Source organism: Populus nigra, chromosome 13 (assembly GCF_951802175.1).
Source record: "Populus nigra chromosome 13, ddPopNigr1.1, whole genome shotgun sequence".
NCBI lineage: Eukaryota > Viridiplantae > Streptophyta > Magnoliopsida > Malpighiales > Salicaceae > Populus > Populus nigra.
The window spans coordinates 12,515,220-12,534,223 of NC_084864.1; the positions used below are offsets into that span (position 1 = coordinate 12,515,220).

The 19,004-nt window shown below is 37.1% G+C and overlaps 3 protein-coding genes and 1 long non-coding RNA gene across 4 annotated transcripts; 3 read left to right on the forward strand and 1 right to left on the reverse strand.

The window, feature by feature from the left end:
* Positions 1–169: 169 nt before the first annotated feature.
* On the reverse strand, positions 170–3,903 carry LOC133671392 (probable CoA ligase CCL7). The gene is made up of 6 exons (XM_062092153.1): positions 2,310–3,903; positions 1,948–2,137; positions 1,556–1,701; positions 1,345–1,412; positions 1,127–1,229; positions 170–595 (listed from the first exon to the last, which is right to left on the reverse strand). Exons 1-6 carry the CDS (start codon positions 3,318–3,320, stop codon positions 482–484), a joined length of 1,632 nt encoding a protein of 543 aa, XP_061948137.1. The 5' UTR covers positions 3,321–3,903; the 3' UTR covers positions 170–481.
* A 206-nt stretch (positions 3,904–4,109) lies between these two features.
* LOC133671393 (uncharacterized) lies at positions 4,110–5,417 on the forward strand. Its single transcript, XR_009834295.1, has 3 exons — positions 4,110–4,219; positions 4,580–4,659; positions 5,252–5,417. It is a non-coding gene; the product is annotated as an uncharacterized LOC133671393 (long non-coding RNA).
* A 349-nt stretch (positions 5,418–5,766) lies between these two features.
* LOC133670818 (uncharacterized) lies at positions 5,767–7,518 on the forward strand. Its single transcript, XM_062091421.1, has one exon. It carries the CDS (start codon positions 5,767–5,769, stop codon positions 7,516–7,518), a length of 1,752 nt encoding a protein of 583 aa, XP_061947405.1.
* Positions 7,519–14,502: 6,984 nt separating this feature from the next.
* Positions 14,503–18,914, forward strand: LOC133671291 (RHOMBOID-like protein 9, chloroplastic). The gene is made up of 7 exons (XM_062092019.1): positions 14,503–14,655; positions 15,593–16,130; positions 16,997–17,213; positions 17,353–17,518; positions 17,868–18,038; positions 18,191–18,345; positions 18,531–18,914. Exons 1-7 carry the CDS (start codon positions 14,524–14,526, stop codon positions 18,766–18,768), a joined length of 1,617 nt encoding a protein of 538 aa, XP_061948003.1. The 5' UTR covers positions 14,503–14,523; the 3' UTR covers positions 18,769–18,914.
* The last annotated feature ends 90 nt before the right edge of the window (positions 18,915–19,004 follow it).

The following is a 19,004-nucleotide window of genomic DNA, read 5'->3' on the forward strand; positions in this document are numbered from 1 at the left end:
ATATATATATATATGACAATCAAAATATTTGCATTATTTAAATTTTTAATAATTACCATATTGAAAAAGACATACTTTTTCTCTTAAGTGTTGAAAGCTTTACAAGTGAGCTTTCTCATACTATTATATAGATATTTATATAATATCAATAATTGTTTCAATAAAAACATTTACCAACAAGAAGCATCATGTAAATTTCCATTCCCTTCCAGCCAAGAATTTGTTGAATACATAATTTTATTGATGCTGCTCATTGACGAATCTTTCTTAGGACATCTGCTGAAATCTAAAGACTGAAGTAAGCCGTAAACAACGTTTGAAGAACAGTTGATACACATACTTTTTGCAGTGAACAATAAGAAGACAGAAATGGAGTGCAGAGACATTTGCAGCTATAAGCCAAGTTAGGAATCAAGGTCGATTCTCCTGCAAGCTAGTAGTCCTTATTTGCAACAAGTAAACGAAAACATATTGCACAACCTCACATCTTGGATTTCACTTTCTGAACGAGCTCTCTTCTGAGGATTTTTCCTGAAGCTGATTTAGGTACACTATTGATGAAAGTCACCTTCCGCAATCTTTTGAAAGGTGCAACCTGCAAAACAGAAAAGAATTGATGGTGAACTGAAGGAAATGTTGGCATTGGTGACCTTCTCACAGGAAAAAAAATGCACAGAGTGTATATTTTTAAGCATTTCAACTTCATAAAAGGAACTTGATAGCAAATTACAGCAAAAACTTATTCAAACATCACATGCAAATTAAAGAAAGAAGCCGTCATTTTTTTTAACAATAAGGAACAGAGCTGCTGGGCTGACCATTATAGAGGACTCAGCACAGCTTCGTCAACTAGATGGCATGAATTTATTTTAGAAAATAGAATTCAACAGTTATGATAGTGATAATACTACATTGCTATATGTGCTACCCAATCTTCGATTGTTGTACAGAACATGTTCACCCAAGTTTTCTGCAGTCATCTAATGTTAATCAAATGCAACACCTTCAGAATTCATGGTTACCAAAAAGGTGGTAGAAGAAGAAAATGAGTCAAACATAACTGTATTCTACTAAATGAACTATGATTCTCAAGAGAGCATAACATTTTCCATTATATGCCACTTACCTGATCAGAAATAAATTTCTGAACATCTTCTTCTGTCAGTGCGCTGTTGGGTGAGCGCACAACATATGCAACTGGGACCTCACCAGCTTCAGCGTCAGGATATCTACAGCGAGTAATACAACTAATCAACTGTATGAATATTAGATATACATTAACATGGAAGTAGTTTTTTACGAGCTCACTGATGCCAGTGGTACAAATGCATGGGTTCAACTTACGGGGTGACAACAGCATCCAAAATTTCAGGATGAGAAACTAGCAGCCCTTCTAGCTCAGCAGGTGCCACCTAGTGAAAATCAATGGAGACAAAAGGAAAACAGAATTCAGTAGCTATTGAATAGCCAAAGTGCAGGAGCTGTGTTGCAATGTATTTCTACAGGCAAAAAACAAATTTACAAATATTTATGAATTTTCTTTGCTAGATATTACCTGAAAACCTTTGTACTTGATGAGCTCTTTAATTCGATCAACAACAAAAAGTTGTCCATCATCATCAAAATATCCAAGATCTCCAGTATGTACCCAACCCTTTTTATCTATGGTATCTTTTGTGGCTTGCGGATTATTGAAATAACCTGCCAGTGGATTGCACAACATGGTGGATTTAGTTAAATGGATATTTGAAATATGATTCCAGCAAGAGAATCTGATTGTAATCCACAGTTGCATCAAGCTGACCAATCATGCACACAGGAAGTTAGTCATTTAAATTACCTAGTTAGGCCACAAACATTTTGTTTTTGTACTACCACCAAAATTCTAGGAGCCATTTGTGCAAGAACTGAAAGTTTCTAAACGATGCAGGCCAATAAGCATCTTACCTCTCATCATATTGGGTCCCCTAACCCATATTTCCCCTAACTGATTAGGAGGGAGAGGCTTTGCAGTTTCCACACTGACTATCTGGGCCTCAATTCCTGCATTTAGTATTCCAGCAGAACCAGAATGTCGAACACCTATTCTCGGATCCTCCAATGAAACAATGCCACAAGTTTCAGTCATGCCAAAGCCCTGAAACCACAGAGAGCATCTTGATTCAGAAAGAAGAAGATCTTTTTTTTTTAATTGAGAAATCAAAAGGAAATTATTGTTTGTGCATAAACGAGAACACCAAAACATTTCATATTTTCTCAAACTTGAATTATGATTTTTCTTAGGAACTAAAATCAGCCATATCAACTACCTGAATAATTGTAGTATCCGGCAAATTCTTGGCGCATTCCTTCATCAAATCTTTTCCCAGAGGAGCAGCGCCTGAACCAATATTTCTCAATGACGAAAGGTCATACTTCTTAACCAAATTCTGTTTAGACAAAGCAAGTATTACTGGGGGCACAACCCACATATGGGTCACTCTGTACTTCTCAATAGTCCTCAAAACCATCTCAAATTCAAACTTCCCCATTGACACTACAGCATTTCCCATTTGTAGCTGTGAGTAAGTAATCACAGCCAAGCCAAACACATGAAACATGGGCAAGAAACAAAGGAACACATTGTGTATCTCACCTGCCATTACTTGATCCATACTGACCATTAAAGATGCAGCAATGAAATTCCCATGAGTCAAGATCACTCCTTTACTAACCCCTGTAGTACCTGACGAATACAAAAGCGTAGCTATATCACTTTGCTTCACATCACTCACAGGAAACTCAGAGTTAGACCCTCCTAACTCAACCAAAGAATGGAAACTTCTGATTCTTGAACCTGACTCCAATGGCAAAGACACCTCTTTTGGTCCTAGAAAGACAGCAGGCAAATTGAAGCCTTTGACTTTGTCCCATAATTCAGGGACTGTGATAACCAACTTGGGATTAGAATCTTTAATCTGTTTTGAAAGCTCTGAGGTTGTATAAAGAGGATTCGCAGTTGTTGCAACAGCACCAATGAAAGTGATGGCCAAGAAACAGGTAGGGAATTGGTATGAATTGGGAGCAAAGATAAGAACAACATCATTTTTAGAGATGCCCAGATTGAGTAATCCATGAGCGAACTTGATAACAATGGATTTGAGCTCTGAAAAAGATAAGGTTATTGACAAATCTGCATCAATAAGAGCTGGTTTATGAGGATAAGAATTGGAGTTTCTGAAAAGAAATGAGACCAAAGAAAGATTAGAATCCTTAGGAAGGACAAGTGTTGGTCTTAATGACCTGTATATACCATCACGGCCATAACCAGATTTCTCCATGTAGCAGGTATAAAAGTTCTTTCTCTAGGTGATAACTCTAACAGAAAATCTCCCACCTGGATTGAATCCAGTGGAGTAATTGAAGCTGGCGTGTGGCCAGCTAAGCTAAGAGAAGGAGGAAGAGGAGTACCAGAGTGGTTAGAGAAAATATAGGAAGAAGAAGAAGAAGATCTAGCTGGATTAATTACTGCATTCATTCATTTTTGTCCAAACCCTATTCGTTACAAATGATTGTATTTATAAGAGCAAATAATGGAACAACAGAATACTGACTCAACATTCTTCTCCAGTACAAGTTGTTAAGGTCTATTATTGAAACGGTGCGCATAACTGATGGAGATAGCCCTTGCCCTTGGACTTGGATTCGAGTTGCAGCCTGCTACCCCCTTCCGACCAATCTTCGATCCAAGATTGCTAAATCAGTGTACACCATTTTGTTTCCCATGCTCCTCTTCAACTGAGAGACATGGAAGACAGGATGGATTGTCGTTGATGGCGGAAGATTCAATTTGTAGCAACTTCTTCAATCTTCTCAATTATTGCATATGGACCATAAGACTTATAGCCGTTGGCTTGTGTTGTGGTACTGATTTCTGCTTGTAGGGGTGTAGCTTTAAATACACCAAGTCTCCCACATCGAAAACTGTGATGTTTTTGTATTAAAGGGATTGGAAAATACAATAAATCCCTTAAAAGTTTAAAGGTTAGAATAAATAAATAAGGGGTATAGTGGTAATTCAACAAAACTTGATAAATATAAATAGAAGTAAAAAAAAAAGGAAAGAGGGATCTGAATTTTGAGAGAGAACCGGCAGGAGAGAAAGGGAGAAAGAAGAAGAAGAAGAGAAAAGAGGGGAAAATAAGGGAAAAGGAAGAGATTGGAAGAAATAAGTTTAAAGGTAAGATTTAGGTTGTTAAATGTATAAATATGTGTTAATTAAGCTTTAATTTTGGTTTGGTCCTCCAATTTGACAAAAGTTGCAATTTAACCCTTAAGAATATGATAAATTACAGATTAGTCCCTAGCTGTAATATTACCTTTTTCAGATTGATTTGATGAATAATTGAGGGTTATTTAGTGAATTATTATCAATTTTATTATGGATTAGATTTCGGGAAAACCGTTAGGTTTTTAGGAAAGATAACTAGTTAGTTCAAAAACATTTAGGGTTATGGAATACACCCTTAGATAAGTGTATTAAATAGGTTATATATATTCTTTTGAGTCATTCTTAAATATATGTCTCCTTTATATTCAGATAATCCTGATATTCTACCGGCGGGACGTCAGTAGGATTTTCTTCGATATCAGCTTTGAGTTTTGTTGCTTTCGAGTCAGGTGAGTGGATAATTTTCCATATGCATGAGAAATATTATAAATATTTGATTTTTTAATATGAATTGGATCATGCTTCTTGATAATATATATGTTGATTATTATCCTTGTTTTGATAAAGCATGATCAATTATTGAATATGAATTCTTGATAAGAACCAACATATATTTTGAATTGACTTCTGAATTGATAGCTCCTCATTTGATTGATGTCATGAGTTGAGCTTTGAGATATGAATATGTTTGTTAGATTATGATTATGAACCTATGGTATGTCAGTCAGAATACACATGCTAACAGGGTAGTGTTAGTCTTTGTGCACATCGTATCTGAACCCTAGTTGGTCGGGGGAGTCACCAACCTGTGTGGACTGATCATCCTACAGTACGGAGCCTCATGCTCATTGCATTTTGATTTTCTGACGAGTTTTACCATATGATCTTCTTGTTATGGCCAATTTAAGAACACTTCCATAAGAACCTAAAGCCATACTTGTATATATATTTCTCATTGCTGTATTACCTCGTGTGTGTTTATTGAACGTTATCTACTCACTGAGTTGTTGAACTCACCCTCTCATTATTTATCCTTTTCAGGCTTATAGCTTGATAGCAGGTCATTTTGTTGGACCTTCAGAACCTGCTTTTTGGTTGTACTTTGTACCTTTCCTTTATGTCTAGTTAGTGCTCCAAAACTCTGAACTTTTATAAACTTTTGTATTAAGACAATTCAATTATATTATGAAATTGATTTTGTTATTAATGCTGCGTTGAACTCTGATTGAGTTAGGATAAGTTTGTGTGTAAGTTTGGGTTCGCATAGGTATGGAACCTTGGAGGGGAACCTTGCCTATGTGCCAGTCATGGATCCGGGATTCAGGTCGTGACAAATGTGGTATCAGAGCTTTAGGTTAAAGAAACAATAATATAATTAATTCATAATAAGTGGAGCATTAGGATCCGTGTTGTCTTGTTTGTTGTCTTTGAAATTCTGAATTCTCATTAAGCATGTCTTCTTCCTTGTGATAGATATGCTTTCCTATAATTCTGTGATAACTATCATGCTATTGTTCTAGCATGACTTGAGTGCTCTTATTTTTTTATTTTAGGAAATGTCGAGGAATAGACGAATAGCTGATACTGTTAGAGTAGAGGATGATCAGGATGATGTCTCTATTGTGCGGTTGAGAACTGCAAGGCAAAGAAGGAGGCGCGGTGCACCCGTGCCTCAACATGTTGAGGAGGTACCTCCACTAGTGGAGGAAGAGCCTCAGGAGATAGAAGAGGAAGATATGGTTGATGAAACAGATGTGGGGGTAGCTGACCCTGAACCTGTTACAGAGTTTCAGCAACTTAGCCAGGTTGTGCGGACCTGGATAGAGTTTTCTATGGAGAGAGATAGAAGGAGGGATAGAGATGTACCCTCGACATCCCACACTGTTCAGGGAGTTAATGTGTCGTTGAATGACTTCATGAAGTTGGCACCTCCTATTTTTACTAGGATGGATAGTTCAGAGGATCCTCAGAGGTTCCTAGATGATATTTGGCGACGGTATGAAGCTTTGGGATGTACAAACCACCGAGCTGTGAGTTTGGCATCGTTCAGGTTGGAAGGAGATGTGGCAATCTCTTGGTTTGAGTCTAGAAAAAGAGCAAGACCAGTAGAGGCTCAGTGGACATGGAAGGAGTTTAGCTCCATGTTCTTAGACAGGTTTCTCCCTCAGAGCGTCAGGGATGCTCTACTTTATGAGTTTGAGAGGCTATCTCAGGGGAGCATGACAGTGGATGAGTATGATCTGAAGTTTACTCAGCTGTCTAGGTATGCAGAGCATCTTCTACCCACTAAGGAGTGGAGGGTGAAGAGGTTTATTAGAGGACTCAAATCCTCTATGTATATGGTGATGGTGTCACAGGTGTTTCCATCATACTCCTCAGCTGTTGACAGCGCCAGATTGATAGAGGCGCGAGAATTAGAGGACATGACAGCAGGCCAGCCTAAAAGGCCTAGAGAAGAGGGTCAGTCTTTTAGGCAACAGGGATTAAGTGCAGGTCCGTCTAGAGGACGAAGTGGCCGTCAGGGCTCATGGGTTCAGAGGAGGTTTAGACAGAGACCGTCAGTTAGTGGCTCAGGCGGTCAGAGTGGCAGTAGTGGTACTCAGAGTTTAGTTCAGACTGCACCTCGTAGTTCATTTGTTTCACCTGGTGATAGTTCTTCATGTCAGCACTGTGGAGGAGGTCATACTAGTGCAGAGTGCTACAGAAGGACTGGGGCTTATTTTAGTTGTGGCCAGATAGGTCATAAGATCAGAGAGTGCCCGAGGAGACAGTTGTCAGCTTCGGGGTTATCTGCTTCAGTCCAGCATTCTATTCAGGCACCATCGACGAGCCAGTCTGTGGCTCATGGGGGTAGAGGTTTTGGTGGCCGTGGTCAGAGAGGCCGGGGTGCAGGTGATAGAGGTCAGATACAGCAGGGTCAGCAGGATGCTCAGGCATCCAACACAGTTGTTTCAGGTATTCTTCATGTTTGCTTTTTTGAAGCAAAAGTTTTGTTTGATACGGGTGCAACCCATTCATTTGTGTCTCTATATTTTGCCATGAGGTTAGATAAACAACCAACCTTGTTAAAATCCCTGATTTCAGTCTCCACTCCCTTAGATGAATTAATATTAGTGAAGTATGTGTATCTGGATTGTGAAATAGAGATTGGAGATAAGATCTTTATGGGAGACTTAAATGTCTTAGATATGGTTGATTTTGATGTGATTTTGGGAATGGATTGGTTGGCAAAGCATAGGGCTTCAGTAAATTGTTGGGGTAAGAAAATAATATTTGATCTAGATGAAGAAGTTGGGTTGGTATTTTAAGGAGATAAGATTGGGTCTCCATCAATTATGTTGTCAGCTATCTCGAGGAAAATGGCTAGAAAAGAGATACAGTGCTACCTAGCATATATAGTGGATGTAGAGAAAGAAGTTCCCCAATTAGACCAAGTCCCTATAGTTAGGGAGTTTATTGATGTCTTTCCCGATGACTTACCTGGATTGCCTCCGTATAGGGAAATTGAGTTTTGTATTGATTTGGTTCCGGGTACTGAACTGATATCAATGGCACCATATAGAATGGCACCAGCAGAATTGAGGGAGCTAAAGGAGCAACTGCAGGATTTGTTGGATAAAAAGTTTATCCGACCAAGTGTGTCCCCTTGGGGAGCCCCAGTGTTGTTTGTGAAGAAGAAAGATGAGTCATTGAGGTTGTGTATAGATTATAGGCAACTGAATCGGGTGACAGTTTGAAATAGATACCCACTCCCTCGCATAGATGATTTGTTTGACCAATTGCAGGGAGCTCAATTCTTTTCTAAGATCGATCTTCGATCTAGGTATCATCAGTTGAGGATAAGAGATGAGGACATTTCAAAAACAGCTTTCAGAACTCAGTATGGTCATTATGAGTTCTTAGTGATGTCTTTTGGGTTGACGAATGCACCAGCAGCTTTTATGGATTTGATGAATAGAGTGTTTGGCCAGTTTATTGATCGATTTGTGATAGTTTTTATTGATGATATTTTGGTGTATTCGAGGTCTAGGGAGGAGCATGAGTAGCACTTGAGAATGGTGCTTCAAACTTTGCGAGATCATCAGTTGTATGGCAAGTTCTCAAAGAGTGAGTTTTGGTTGGAGAGTGTAGCATTTCTTGGGCATGTAGTGTCAAGGAATGGGATTGAGGTTGATCCTCAAAAGATTGAGGCAGTTAAGTAGTGGCTTAGGCCTACTTCGGCGATAGAGATAAGAAGTTTCTTAGGGTTGGCCGGCTATTATCGGAGGTTTGTGGAGAACTTTTCTCGGATTTCTGCACCATTGACTAAGTTAATGCAGAAAAATGTTAAGTTTCAGTGGTCTGAAGCTTGTGAGAAAAGTTTCTTAGAGTTGAAAGAGAGATTGACTACAACGCCTATTCTGGCAGTACCATCAGGTTCTGGTGGTTACACAGTGTATTGTGATGCTTCGAGAGTGGGGTTAGGATGTGTTCTAATGCAGCATGGCAAGGTTATTGCCTATGCTTCACGGCAGCTGAAGAAGCATGAACAGAACTATCCTACACATGATTTAGAGATGGCGGCTGTAATTTTTGCCTTGAAGATTTGGAGGCACTACTTGTATGGTGAAACTTGTGAGATCTTCACAGATCACAAGAGTTTGAAATATATCTTTCAGCAGAGAGATCTAAACCTGAGGCAGAGGAGATGGATGGAACTGCTGAAGGATTATGATTGTACCATACATTACCACCCAGGTAAGGCAAATGTAGTTGCCGATGCTTTGAGTAGAAAATCATCAGGGAGCTTAGCTCATATTCAGGAGTACGAAGACCTCTGATTAGGGAGCTGCATGAGTTGGTGGATGAAGGAGTCAGATTTGATCTTAGTGAAGCTGGAGTAATGATTGCTCATTTTCAGGTTAAGTCAAATTTGCTTGATAAGATAAAAGCAGCTCAGAAGAAAGATGATTCACTACTCAGGATTAGAAATGAGGTTGAGCAGGGTAAGGCTGCAGGTTTTATGATAGGTGATGATGATGTGCTGAGATATAGGGATAGACTTTATGTACCTGATGTAGATGATTTGAGGAGAGAATTGATGGTAGAGGCACATCAGACAGTTTACACAATGCATCCAGGTTCCACCAAGATGTATAAAGACCTTAAGGTGTGTTATTGGTGGAATAGGATGAAAGCTGATGTAGCAGATTTTGTTTCTAGGTGTTTGACCTGTCAGAGGGTAAAGGGTGAACACCAGAAACCTGCTGGATTGTTGCAACCATTGTTGATTCCAGAATGGAAGTGGGAAAGGATCACAATGGACTTTATGACAGGATTGCCTAGGAGTCAGGAGGGTTATGATTCAATATGGGTGATTGTTGACAGGTTGACAAAATCAGCCCATTTTCTGCCAGTTAAGATTACTTATGGATATGCAAAGTTGGCGGAATTGTTTATTAGTGAGATTGTACGGTTGCATGGAGTGCCAATCTCAATAGTGTCTGATAAAGGTCCCCAGTTTACATCGCGGTTTTGGGTGAAATTCCAAGAAGCTATGGGTACTAAAGTGCAGTTGAGTACAACTTTTCACCCTCAGACAGATGGTCAATCTGAGAGGACTATTCAGATCTTGGAGGATATGCTGAGGGCTTGTGTCATGGATTTTGGAGTTGGTTAGAGTAAGTTCCTACCATTAGTGGAATTTGCTTACAACAACAGTTATCAAGCTAGCATAGAGATGGCACCTTATGAGGCTTTGTATGGTCGGAAGTGTAGATCACCGGTTTGTTGGTTTGAGGTTGGTGAGAAGAGGCTAATGGGACCAGAGTTGATTCAGATTACCTCAGAGAAGATAGAGGTAATTAGAAAGAAGCTTCAAACAGCTCAGAGTAGACAGAAAAGTTACGCGGATAGAAGAAGGCGTGACGTAGAGTTTTCAGTGGGTGATTGTGTGTTCTTAAAAGTATCACCGACAAAAGGAGTATTCAGGTTTGGGAAGAAAGGCAAGTTGAGTCCTCGATTCATTGGACCGTATGAGATTCTGGAGAGAGTTGGGGCGGTTGCTTATAGGTTAGCATTACCACCAAACTTGTCTGCTATTCATCCGGTATTTCATGTTTCCATGCTAAGGAAGTATATGTCAGATCCATCGCATGTATTAGAGGTTTATCCCATTGAATTAAGGGATGATATGGTTTATGAGGTGCAACCAGAAGCTATAGTCGACCGACAAGTGAGGAAGCTTAGGTCGAAGGATATAGCTTCAGTGAAAGTGAAATGGAAAGGTCATTCATGTGAGGAAGCGACCTGGGAGCTCGAGGATAAGATGCGTGAGGAGTATCCTCATCTTTTCGATAATCTCGGTAAGTATTCAATCTCTTCTATTAAGTTTCGAGGACGAAACTTTTATAAGGTGGGGAGATTGTGATGTTTTGTATTAAAGGGATTGGAAAATACAATAAAGCCCTTGAAGGCTTAAAGGTTAGAATAAATGAATAAGGGGTATAGTGGTAATTCAACAAAACTTGATAAATATAAATAGAAGTAAAAAAAAAAAGGAAAGAGGGATCTGAATTTTGAGAGAGAACCGGCAAGAGAGAAAGGGAGAAAGAAGAAGAAGAAGAGAAAAGAGGGGAAAATAAAGGAAAAGGAAGAGATTGGAAGAAATAAGTTTAAAGGTAAGATTTAGGTTGTTAAATGTATAAATATGTGTTAATTAAGCTTTAATTTTGGTTTTGATAAATGTTAGGGTTTTGAAAATTTGTGTTTTGGGTTAATTGATGAATTAAGTTGAATGTTATGGGTTAATTGTTGTGGGTATATAATTATTTGGATGATTTTGAGAGATTGAATTGAAAGATGATGATTTTGAGTTATGATTTTGTTTGAATGGTGAAATTGTGTTAGGAATTTGGAGAGAACAGTAGGTTTCTGTTAAAAATTCTGGGTTGGAGGTTGAAGATGACAAAATTTCGGTTTGGTCCCTCAATTTTGGAAAATTACAGTTTAGTTCCCGAACTTTGGAAAATTACAAATTGGTCCCTGGAGCCTATTCCGAGGATCTGAACAGAATAACATATGAATTATGGACAGAATTATTGTATAGATAAGAGAATTTAACACTTTCAATTTGGTCCTCCAATTTGACAAAAATTACAATTTGACCATAAAAATTTGGTAAAATTCCAGAATGGTCCTTGGAGTATAATGAGATGATCTGGACAGAAATGAGGACTAATTATGGACATAATTTCAGTATATTCATGGATTTATGATAAATTTTAGTTTGGTCCTCCAATTTGACAAAAGTTGCAATTTAACCCTTAAGAATATGATAAATTACAGATTAGTCCCTAGCTGTAATATTACCTTTTTCAGATTGGTTTAATGAATAATTGAGGGTTATTTAGTGAATTATTATCAATTTTATTATGGATTAGATTTCGGGAAAACCGTTAGGTTTTTAGGAAAGATAACTAGTTAGTTCAAAAACATTTAGGGTTATGGAATACACCCTTAGATAAGTGTATTAAATAGGTTATATATATATATATATATATATATATATATATATATATATATATATATATATATATATATATTCTTTTGAGTCATTCTTAAATATATGTCTCCTTTATATTCAGATAATTCTGATATTCTACCGACGGGATGTCAGTAGGATTTTCTTCGATATCAGCTTTGAGTTTTGTTGCTTTCGAGTCAGGTGAGTGGATAATTTTCCATATGCATGAGAAATATTATAAATATTTGATTTATTAATATGAATTGGATCATGCTTCTTGATAATATATATGTTGATTATTATCCTTGTTTTGATAAAGCATAATCAATTATTGAATATGAATTCTTGATATGAACCAACATATATTTTGAATTGACTTCTGAATTGATAGCTCCTCATTTGATTGATGTCATGAGTTGAGCTTTGAGATATGAATATGTTTGTTAGATTATGATTATGAACCTATGGTATGTCAGTCAGAATACACATGCTAACAGGGTAGTGTTAGTCTTTGTGCACATCGTATCTGAACCCTAGTTGGTCGGGGGAGTCACCAACCTGTGTGGACTGATCATCCTACAGTACGGAGCCTCATGCTCATTGCATTTTGATTTTCTGACGAGTTTTACCATATGATCTTCTTGTTATGGCCAATTTGAGAACACTTCCATAAGAACCTAAAGCCATACTTGTATATATATTTCTCATTGTTGTATTACCTCGTGTGTGTATATTGAATGTTATCTACTCACTGAGTTGTTGAACTCACTCTCTCATTATTTATCCTTTTCAGGCTTATAGCTTGATAGCAGGTCATTTTGTTGGACCTTCAGAACCTGCTTTTTGGTTGTACTTTGTACCTTTCCTTTATGTCTAGTTAGTGCTCCAAAACTCTAAACTTTTGTATTAAGACAATTCAATTATATTATGAAATTGATTTTGTTATTAATGCTGCGTTGAACTCTGATTGAGTTAGGATAAGTTTGTGTGTAAGTTTGGATTCACATGGGTATGGAACCTTGAAGGGGAACCTTGCCTATGTGCCGGTCATGGATCCGGGATTCGGGTCGTGACAAAAACCTTGTCACTTCTCTTCTTGTTTGTTAATTGCTTCATTATATGTTGCGCATTGATCAAGTTCTGTCTGATTATTTGTAGAATCTATTTCTTTTTATTGATGCAACTGTCTACTGCTTCCAGCGGAGAATCTCAAGGGAAACAAGGAATGTGAATAGGTGGGGCAAAACCATGTAGGACTTCGTAAAGAATAAGCTTAGTGGTTGTGTGAGCATTCATTTAGAGGCAGCCACTTGCACCATTATGAAGGAGCATCTCCTATCATGCATCCGAGATGGTTCTCCAAACATTTCTTAGCTATCTCGGTTAGCCCATTTGATTATGGATGATAAGCTGTAGTTTAATGTAGATTGGCTCCTTGTAAATTGAACAGTTCCTTTCAAAACTAACCTAAAAAAAATCTGCATAGGTGTAGCTATCTCAGTGTACACCATTTCTTATTAGTTTTGGTTAATTTTGTTACAGATTCTTGCCGTAAAACTGCGAAAATGGGTGTCTGTTCTCATCCCTTCCCCGAACATGTTTTCCTGAATCAATTTATCCAGGATTATTGATTTGCCAATTCTATAGAAGATTTAAAATGTAGCCTTTGTCTGCATGTATGCTGTCAAGGGACAAATAAAATTCGGCAGCTGCAAGATCGATGCCATATCTTGCTAGCGATGCTGCCAAAGTCTTCTGCCACCGGCCTCCTCTTGTCTTTCTTTTCATTTTCTTTTGGCAAAATAACTCCAGAATAGAATCGTTTTTTCTATTTTTAAATCTATGTTGTGTTTGTTGTAGCAATCTACAGCAGGAAAAAATGGATTATATATATATGATAGTTTTATGGCTTTTTCTAGCTTTTCCAGTAAAATATATTTCTTCTTTAGCTTACAAATTTCTTTCTCGTATTATGGTTAAATTTTTGTAAAACTATAGTAGAAAGGTTATCTTCACGTTATCATTCCACAAATTCTTCGTTGACAAGGAAATCATATACTTTTTTAGAAAACAAAATAACCACGTCATTTTCATAAAAAAATAAAAAAAATCAACAAGTTATAATTGAATTTTTAGTCGGATTAATTAGGTCTTATTAATTATTATTTTTTTTAAATTCAATCTGATTCCAGTCTAGGTAGTAAAAATTTATTGTTCTAATACATAAAGAGGAAACAGATTATATTATATGAAAAGTGAAAAAAACATGTAAAAATTTGTTGTTATTAATTAGCACGTAAAAAAAGCCCAAATAAATTACAAAATTTAGATAATTTATCACGCTCAATAATTATCAATGTCAACTTCAAAAGATTGACTTGGTGGTCAGAGATAATATATATATTTTTTATTTAACTAAATTCATATTTTGAAAACGATATTTCAAAAAAAATATTGAATTTCTTTAAATGTTTCAAGAAGACGTGAGAATAATGTGCTGTTAAAATTAGTTACTAATGAGATTTAATTTTTGTTATGTGAAAATTGATTAAAAATATTATTTATGATCGAATAAAAAAACCAGCATGAGTGCAAGTTTTAACGTAGACGTGATCTCCGTGAACCACATTTTGTGGGTTCATGAAAATCCATGGTGGGGCAAATCCAATACCACAAATAAGGTGGGAATTTCCATAATCCACACGTGGCAGCATTTAAATGGGCCAACAAAGATAAGAAAAGGATAACTAGATTGCGGCTGATCCTTAACAGCTATTTCACTTCCAAGATTCTTGCAATAAGAACATTAATGCAAGTACCAGGAAAGTGCATCCTTAACTGCTCTCTGCGACACTTCTTATTAGTTCCAAGTTTCTGTGGCTTCACGGCAAAGTTTGTCGTTCTTGGCAGTTGGCGGTGCATTAACTGCCATCCTTTTATGGTACCCCTCCATTCCTTTACCCTCCTTTTTTCTGGTTTGGCTATCTTGCTTCTGTGATCATTTTCTTTCTCTCTGAACTATGAAGTTTTTTAATAAACGATTGCTATTCACTTCAATGAACTGAGAAATAAGCAAGAAAAAGGAGGAGAATTCCTTCTCCTTTCTCTTCTTTCAATATATTAATGTTGCACTCTGAAGTTCTTGTTCAAAACAAGAGATTTTGTGTTTTTGGTGACTACCATAATGCCAGTTCACACACTTCTTCAATTTTAGTTCAGGCTTGGCATATCCAAACCTGTACTAGTCATGAATTGGTGTGTTTGGGTTCTTCCAAATGAATTTGGCTTCCTTAAACTGAGCAGGTGCTGGGGTAGATTGTAGCACAGAGGGACTTCCAAGAACACATTTTTTGACATCAAACTTGAATTTATTGCATTAGACACCTGGCTTTATCATTTCAGTGGTTACTGTGCAAACAAAGCACTATAGAGTGTGTTCAACGCTAGTTGTGGCTTAAAAACATCATTTATAAGCATACGAGATAGCTTCTTAATTATCTAGAAGATATTTTTAAGAGAGCAGTTTTTGTCAATTTTCACTTGGGAATAGCAATGTTGTCCATAACAAAAACTCCCTCAAAATATTTATATTCTGAGTGATTATGTTGTTTGAAATTTCTTCTCTCAAAGTAGTGAAATAAAATCTTTACCGTGCAATAGGTCTGTCGGATCGGATTCTTGTCCCTTTGGATTGACTAGCTGATGTGAAGAGTAGCATTTCTGCTGTATTTATGTATTTTCTTGAAACTGAAAATGATATTGATTGTAGCTATTTAGAACAGATTTCTAAGTACAATCATGATTCGACAGACAGTTTTTTTTCTTCTCTCTTCCAGAGTTCTAGTTGCTGATATCATTTTGTTCGGTTGATTTTGCAGGTTTACATGGCTGTAGTTCCAATATGCTACAGAATCCCCTGTAAAGATCATACTCTCTCAACTCGAAATTCAGCAAGGCAACACGAGAGAGGTCTTCTTTGTGCCTGTTCTGCTTTTGCACAGGGGGGCAGTTACCTCTCAATTTCAAGTGATGTGCAGAGGAACTGGCCAGTAATATATGCAACTGCTGATGTTCTGGTGAAAGTTAAGACTAGAGGTAGGACGAATGCCTCAAAAGGAACGATTCTTTACCAGGGTCTATTGAACTTTCAGAGCGTGATAGACGTACGCCACCTGCATAAAATCCACAGAACAAGTAGAGAAAATCTCTCTGTGGCGTGCCATGCATCAAAGTCTGGTACAAATGAGAAGCAACTGAGATTATTAGATTCTTACTTTGGAAAACTCCAAGATAATGTAAGTGAGCCCTCTTCAGATTCTTGTAACGAGAGGACAGATTTTTTGGATACAAGAGTGCAAATCAATGTGAAGGAGGAGCTGGAATATCTAAATGCTTATCTTGACAAGCTTGATAAAGGTAAGTTATCATGTCCCCAATATTTATATTAGTAGATTTTGATTGCTAGAGTGACTCCTGGACTAGGACATTTGTGTGCACATAAATGCAAGTAATGTTAGGATTATAGCATCAGTATCACAAACTACAAAATCTGGCTACTAGAAAACCATGAATCTCCTTTTACATGAGAGTAATGGCTGTGCAGCTGCAGCCCTTACAGTATTCTATGATAATTACAGAAAAACGCTAGAAGAGGATCTCACCTGTAGTCCAGTCCAGTCACGACAACTTGCTTATTGGGAGAAGATTTTAAGAATTTAGATTAGAAAAGAATAACAGATTTAGCAGTTCAGGTTCACGACAAATATCGATTTGTCAATGCATTGAAGGCAAAAAATTTACCAATAAGCAGCCTGCTGAAACATGTAAACTTTCCAGTCCCTTATTTTCCACCCCAGAATTAGTTGAAAGATTTTTTAATCATTCCAAGCTCAAATAGTTTTTTTTGTTGTTCCTGCTCTTTTACTTTAGTTTTCAGGCAGCTCAGTAATTTTCAAGCACTACCTTCACTGTGTCCATATTTCCAACACACCTTAATTAACCACATTCTGCATCATTGAGGAGCAACAGCAGAAGCCAACTTCCTTGTTGTCGATTTACTTTTCTATGAAACAGAATTAGCTAGTGTGATATACACTATTTTTTATACTGTCTTTATTCAGGCTATACTTGCAGATTCATGTAGTGGATAACATTTCATATCATTCATATTAAAACTTATCAGCACTATTTAGTTCTTTTAGCTCTGGGTGATTTTATCACCTTTTCCTCGATTATGCTTTCCTGCTGAAAAAAATTGATTAAATTTTTCTGCGTGCCTCCAGATGCAAACTTCGAGAATAATGTATCATCAACTTTCAATGATGAAGCTACGGAGGAAAATCCAATAGTAAAACCAATATCAGTCAGTAAAGAATCTAGAAGAGATAATGAAGAGAGACTGAGAAGTTTCAGGAAACTGAGAAATCAGTATGTTGAAAGTGGTTCGAGGAGGTCTGAAGCTTTAGAGCAAAATTATGAAACCTCTTATTTCTACTTAATGTAAGTCATATCCTGTCTTGATGAATTCCTAGTTCCATCGCAGGATGTCATGTTGTCTTCTTTTCTTCTAGAATAGTTTCATAGTTGCTATTTCATGGCATTCTAGATAATATTGCTGCCTATCCATATTTGAATGCAGAGGTACACTGGCTTCCATAAATATTGCCGTTTTTCTGTTCGAAATTGCTAGTCCGGTGAGGAATTCCGAATTTGCGCTCTTTTCACTCCCTCTGTTATATGGCGCAAAGATAAATGATTTGATCCTAGTTGGAGAGTGGTGGAGGCTTGTGACACCAATGTTTCTGGTACAAGATTGACAAATGGGTTCGTGTTCCCATTCTATTACTGTTTTCCATCTCTCTTGATTAACAAGGCAAATGTTGGAACTTGAAAGTAGCAACAATCACCTTGTTCATTACAAGAGGCAATTTTATCCATAGCAACTTGGATCCATTTCAAGTCTGCATTTGTCATTTTAAAACATTATTATCCGTACCTGAGATAAATTGCTGTCGTAAATGTTGTAATTAATGAAGTAAACTCATAATACTTAGCATGCAGGAAACAGTTTATCAGTTCGAGTTTTTGCAAGACTGATGCATTGTTACTTTGACATTGCAAAATGTAGTCTCTAATACTTAATGGTATATGCAGCACTCTGGAGCTTTTCATATGGTTCTTGGATCTTGGTCACTGCTTACCTTTGGACCTGAAGTTTGTCGAGGTTATGGTTCCTTCACATTTTTCTTGATATACGTGCTTGGAGGAATTTCAGGAAACTTGACAAGCTTTCTCCACACACCAGAGCCAACTGTTGGTGGCACAGTAAGCATCATTTCACCTCCTCTTTTTTGCTTCCCTTATTTCCTTATTTCTGTACATACTTGTCAGTAAGTTAGTAATTTATTTTCCAGGCCCAGATGTTTCAAAGAAATGCCAGTAATATGTTGGCTATTTAAACTTTGATATTAATGCAGGGACCAGTATTTGCCATTATTGGAGCTTGGCTCATTTATCAGAATCAAAATAAAGATGTAATATCGAAGGATGATTTTGATCGTATGTTCCAGAAGGCAGTAATCTCTACTGCTGTTAGCTTCATCTTGAGCCATTTTGGTCCAATCGATGACTGGTAAGATAACTGTTAATAATTCATAAAAGATACTTCTCTTGATCACATAATCATATAAATACAAGATTATTGGAACTTGAGAAGGATTGAATAGAAACATTATGGGAAGAACAGTAAGCATAAAATGGTTTTGCTGTACTCTGCTACATGAATAGTTAAGCCTTTTTACCTGCTACATTCTGTAGGACACATTTGGGAGCAGTTTTGACAGGCATAGTTTATGGTTTTTTCACATGTGCAACTCTACAATTGGATGATGCGTCTTCAAGAAGTGGTCAAGATGAAGGCATTGCACTTGTTAAAAGACATGCAGATCCTTGTAAATCACTCATTATATTCACCATCTTCATTCTCTTCTTAAGCTCTTTGCTTTTCTTTGTTGAACCTCCCCTAGAAACAGTAGTCCTTGAAGACTCCGTATAGTTGTGAAAACATAGGATTCAAAATCTCGCTTTTACTTTTCAAGACCAATATAGGAAGTCTCTGAGTGGTTTAGTTGGAAAAAGAATAGACAGATGTGTGCGTATATATAGAATAAAGTTCTGTAATAAACGTCTTTTTTTTCTGGCTGTGTAGGAGTTTTTCTGCTCTATTTTGAAGATAATGGAACCTGCTTCAATATAGTGGAATTTCAAAATTCTGAAACCATATATCAAATG

Coding starts and splice junctions, on each gene's coding strand:
- LOC133670818 (XM_062091421.1), top strand. CDS start 5,767: ATGTCGAGGAATAGACGAATAGCTGATACTGTTAGAGTAGAGGATGAT.
- LOC133671291 (XM_062092019.1), top strand. CDS start 14,524: ATGCAAGTACCAGGAAAGTGCATCCTTAACTGCTCTCTGCGACACTTC. Junction 17,214..17,352: donor ACCTCTTATTTCTACTTAAT/GTAAGTCATATC, acceptor ATTTGAATGCAG/AGGTACACTGGCTTCCATAA. Junction 18,346..18,530: donor TTTGGTCCAATCGATGACTG/GTAAGATAACTG, acceptor TACATTCTGTAG/GACACATTTGGGAGCAGTTT.
- LOC133671392 (XM_062092153.1), bottom strand. CDS start 3,320: ATGGAGAAATCTGGTTATGGCCGTGATGGTATATACAGGTCATTAAGA. Junction 1,702..1,947: donor GGGACCCAATATGATGAGAG/GTAAGATGCTTA, acceptor ATCCACTGGCAG/GTTATTTCAATAATCCGCAA. Junction 596..1,126: donor AGAAATTTATTTCTGATCAG/GTAAGTGGCATA, acceptor TCTGTTTTGCAG/GTTGCACCTTTCAAAAGATT.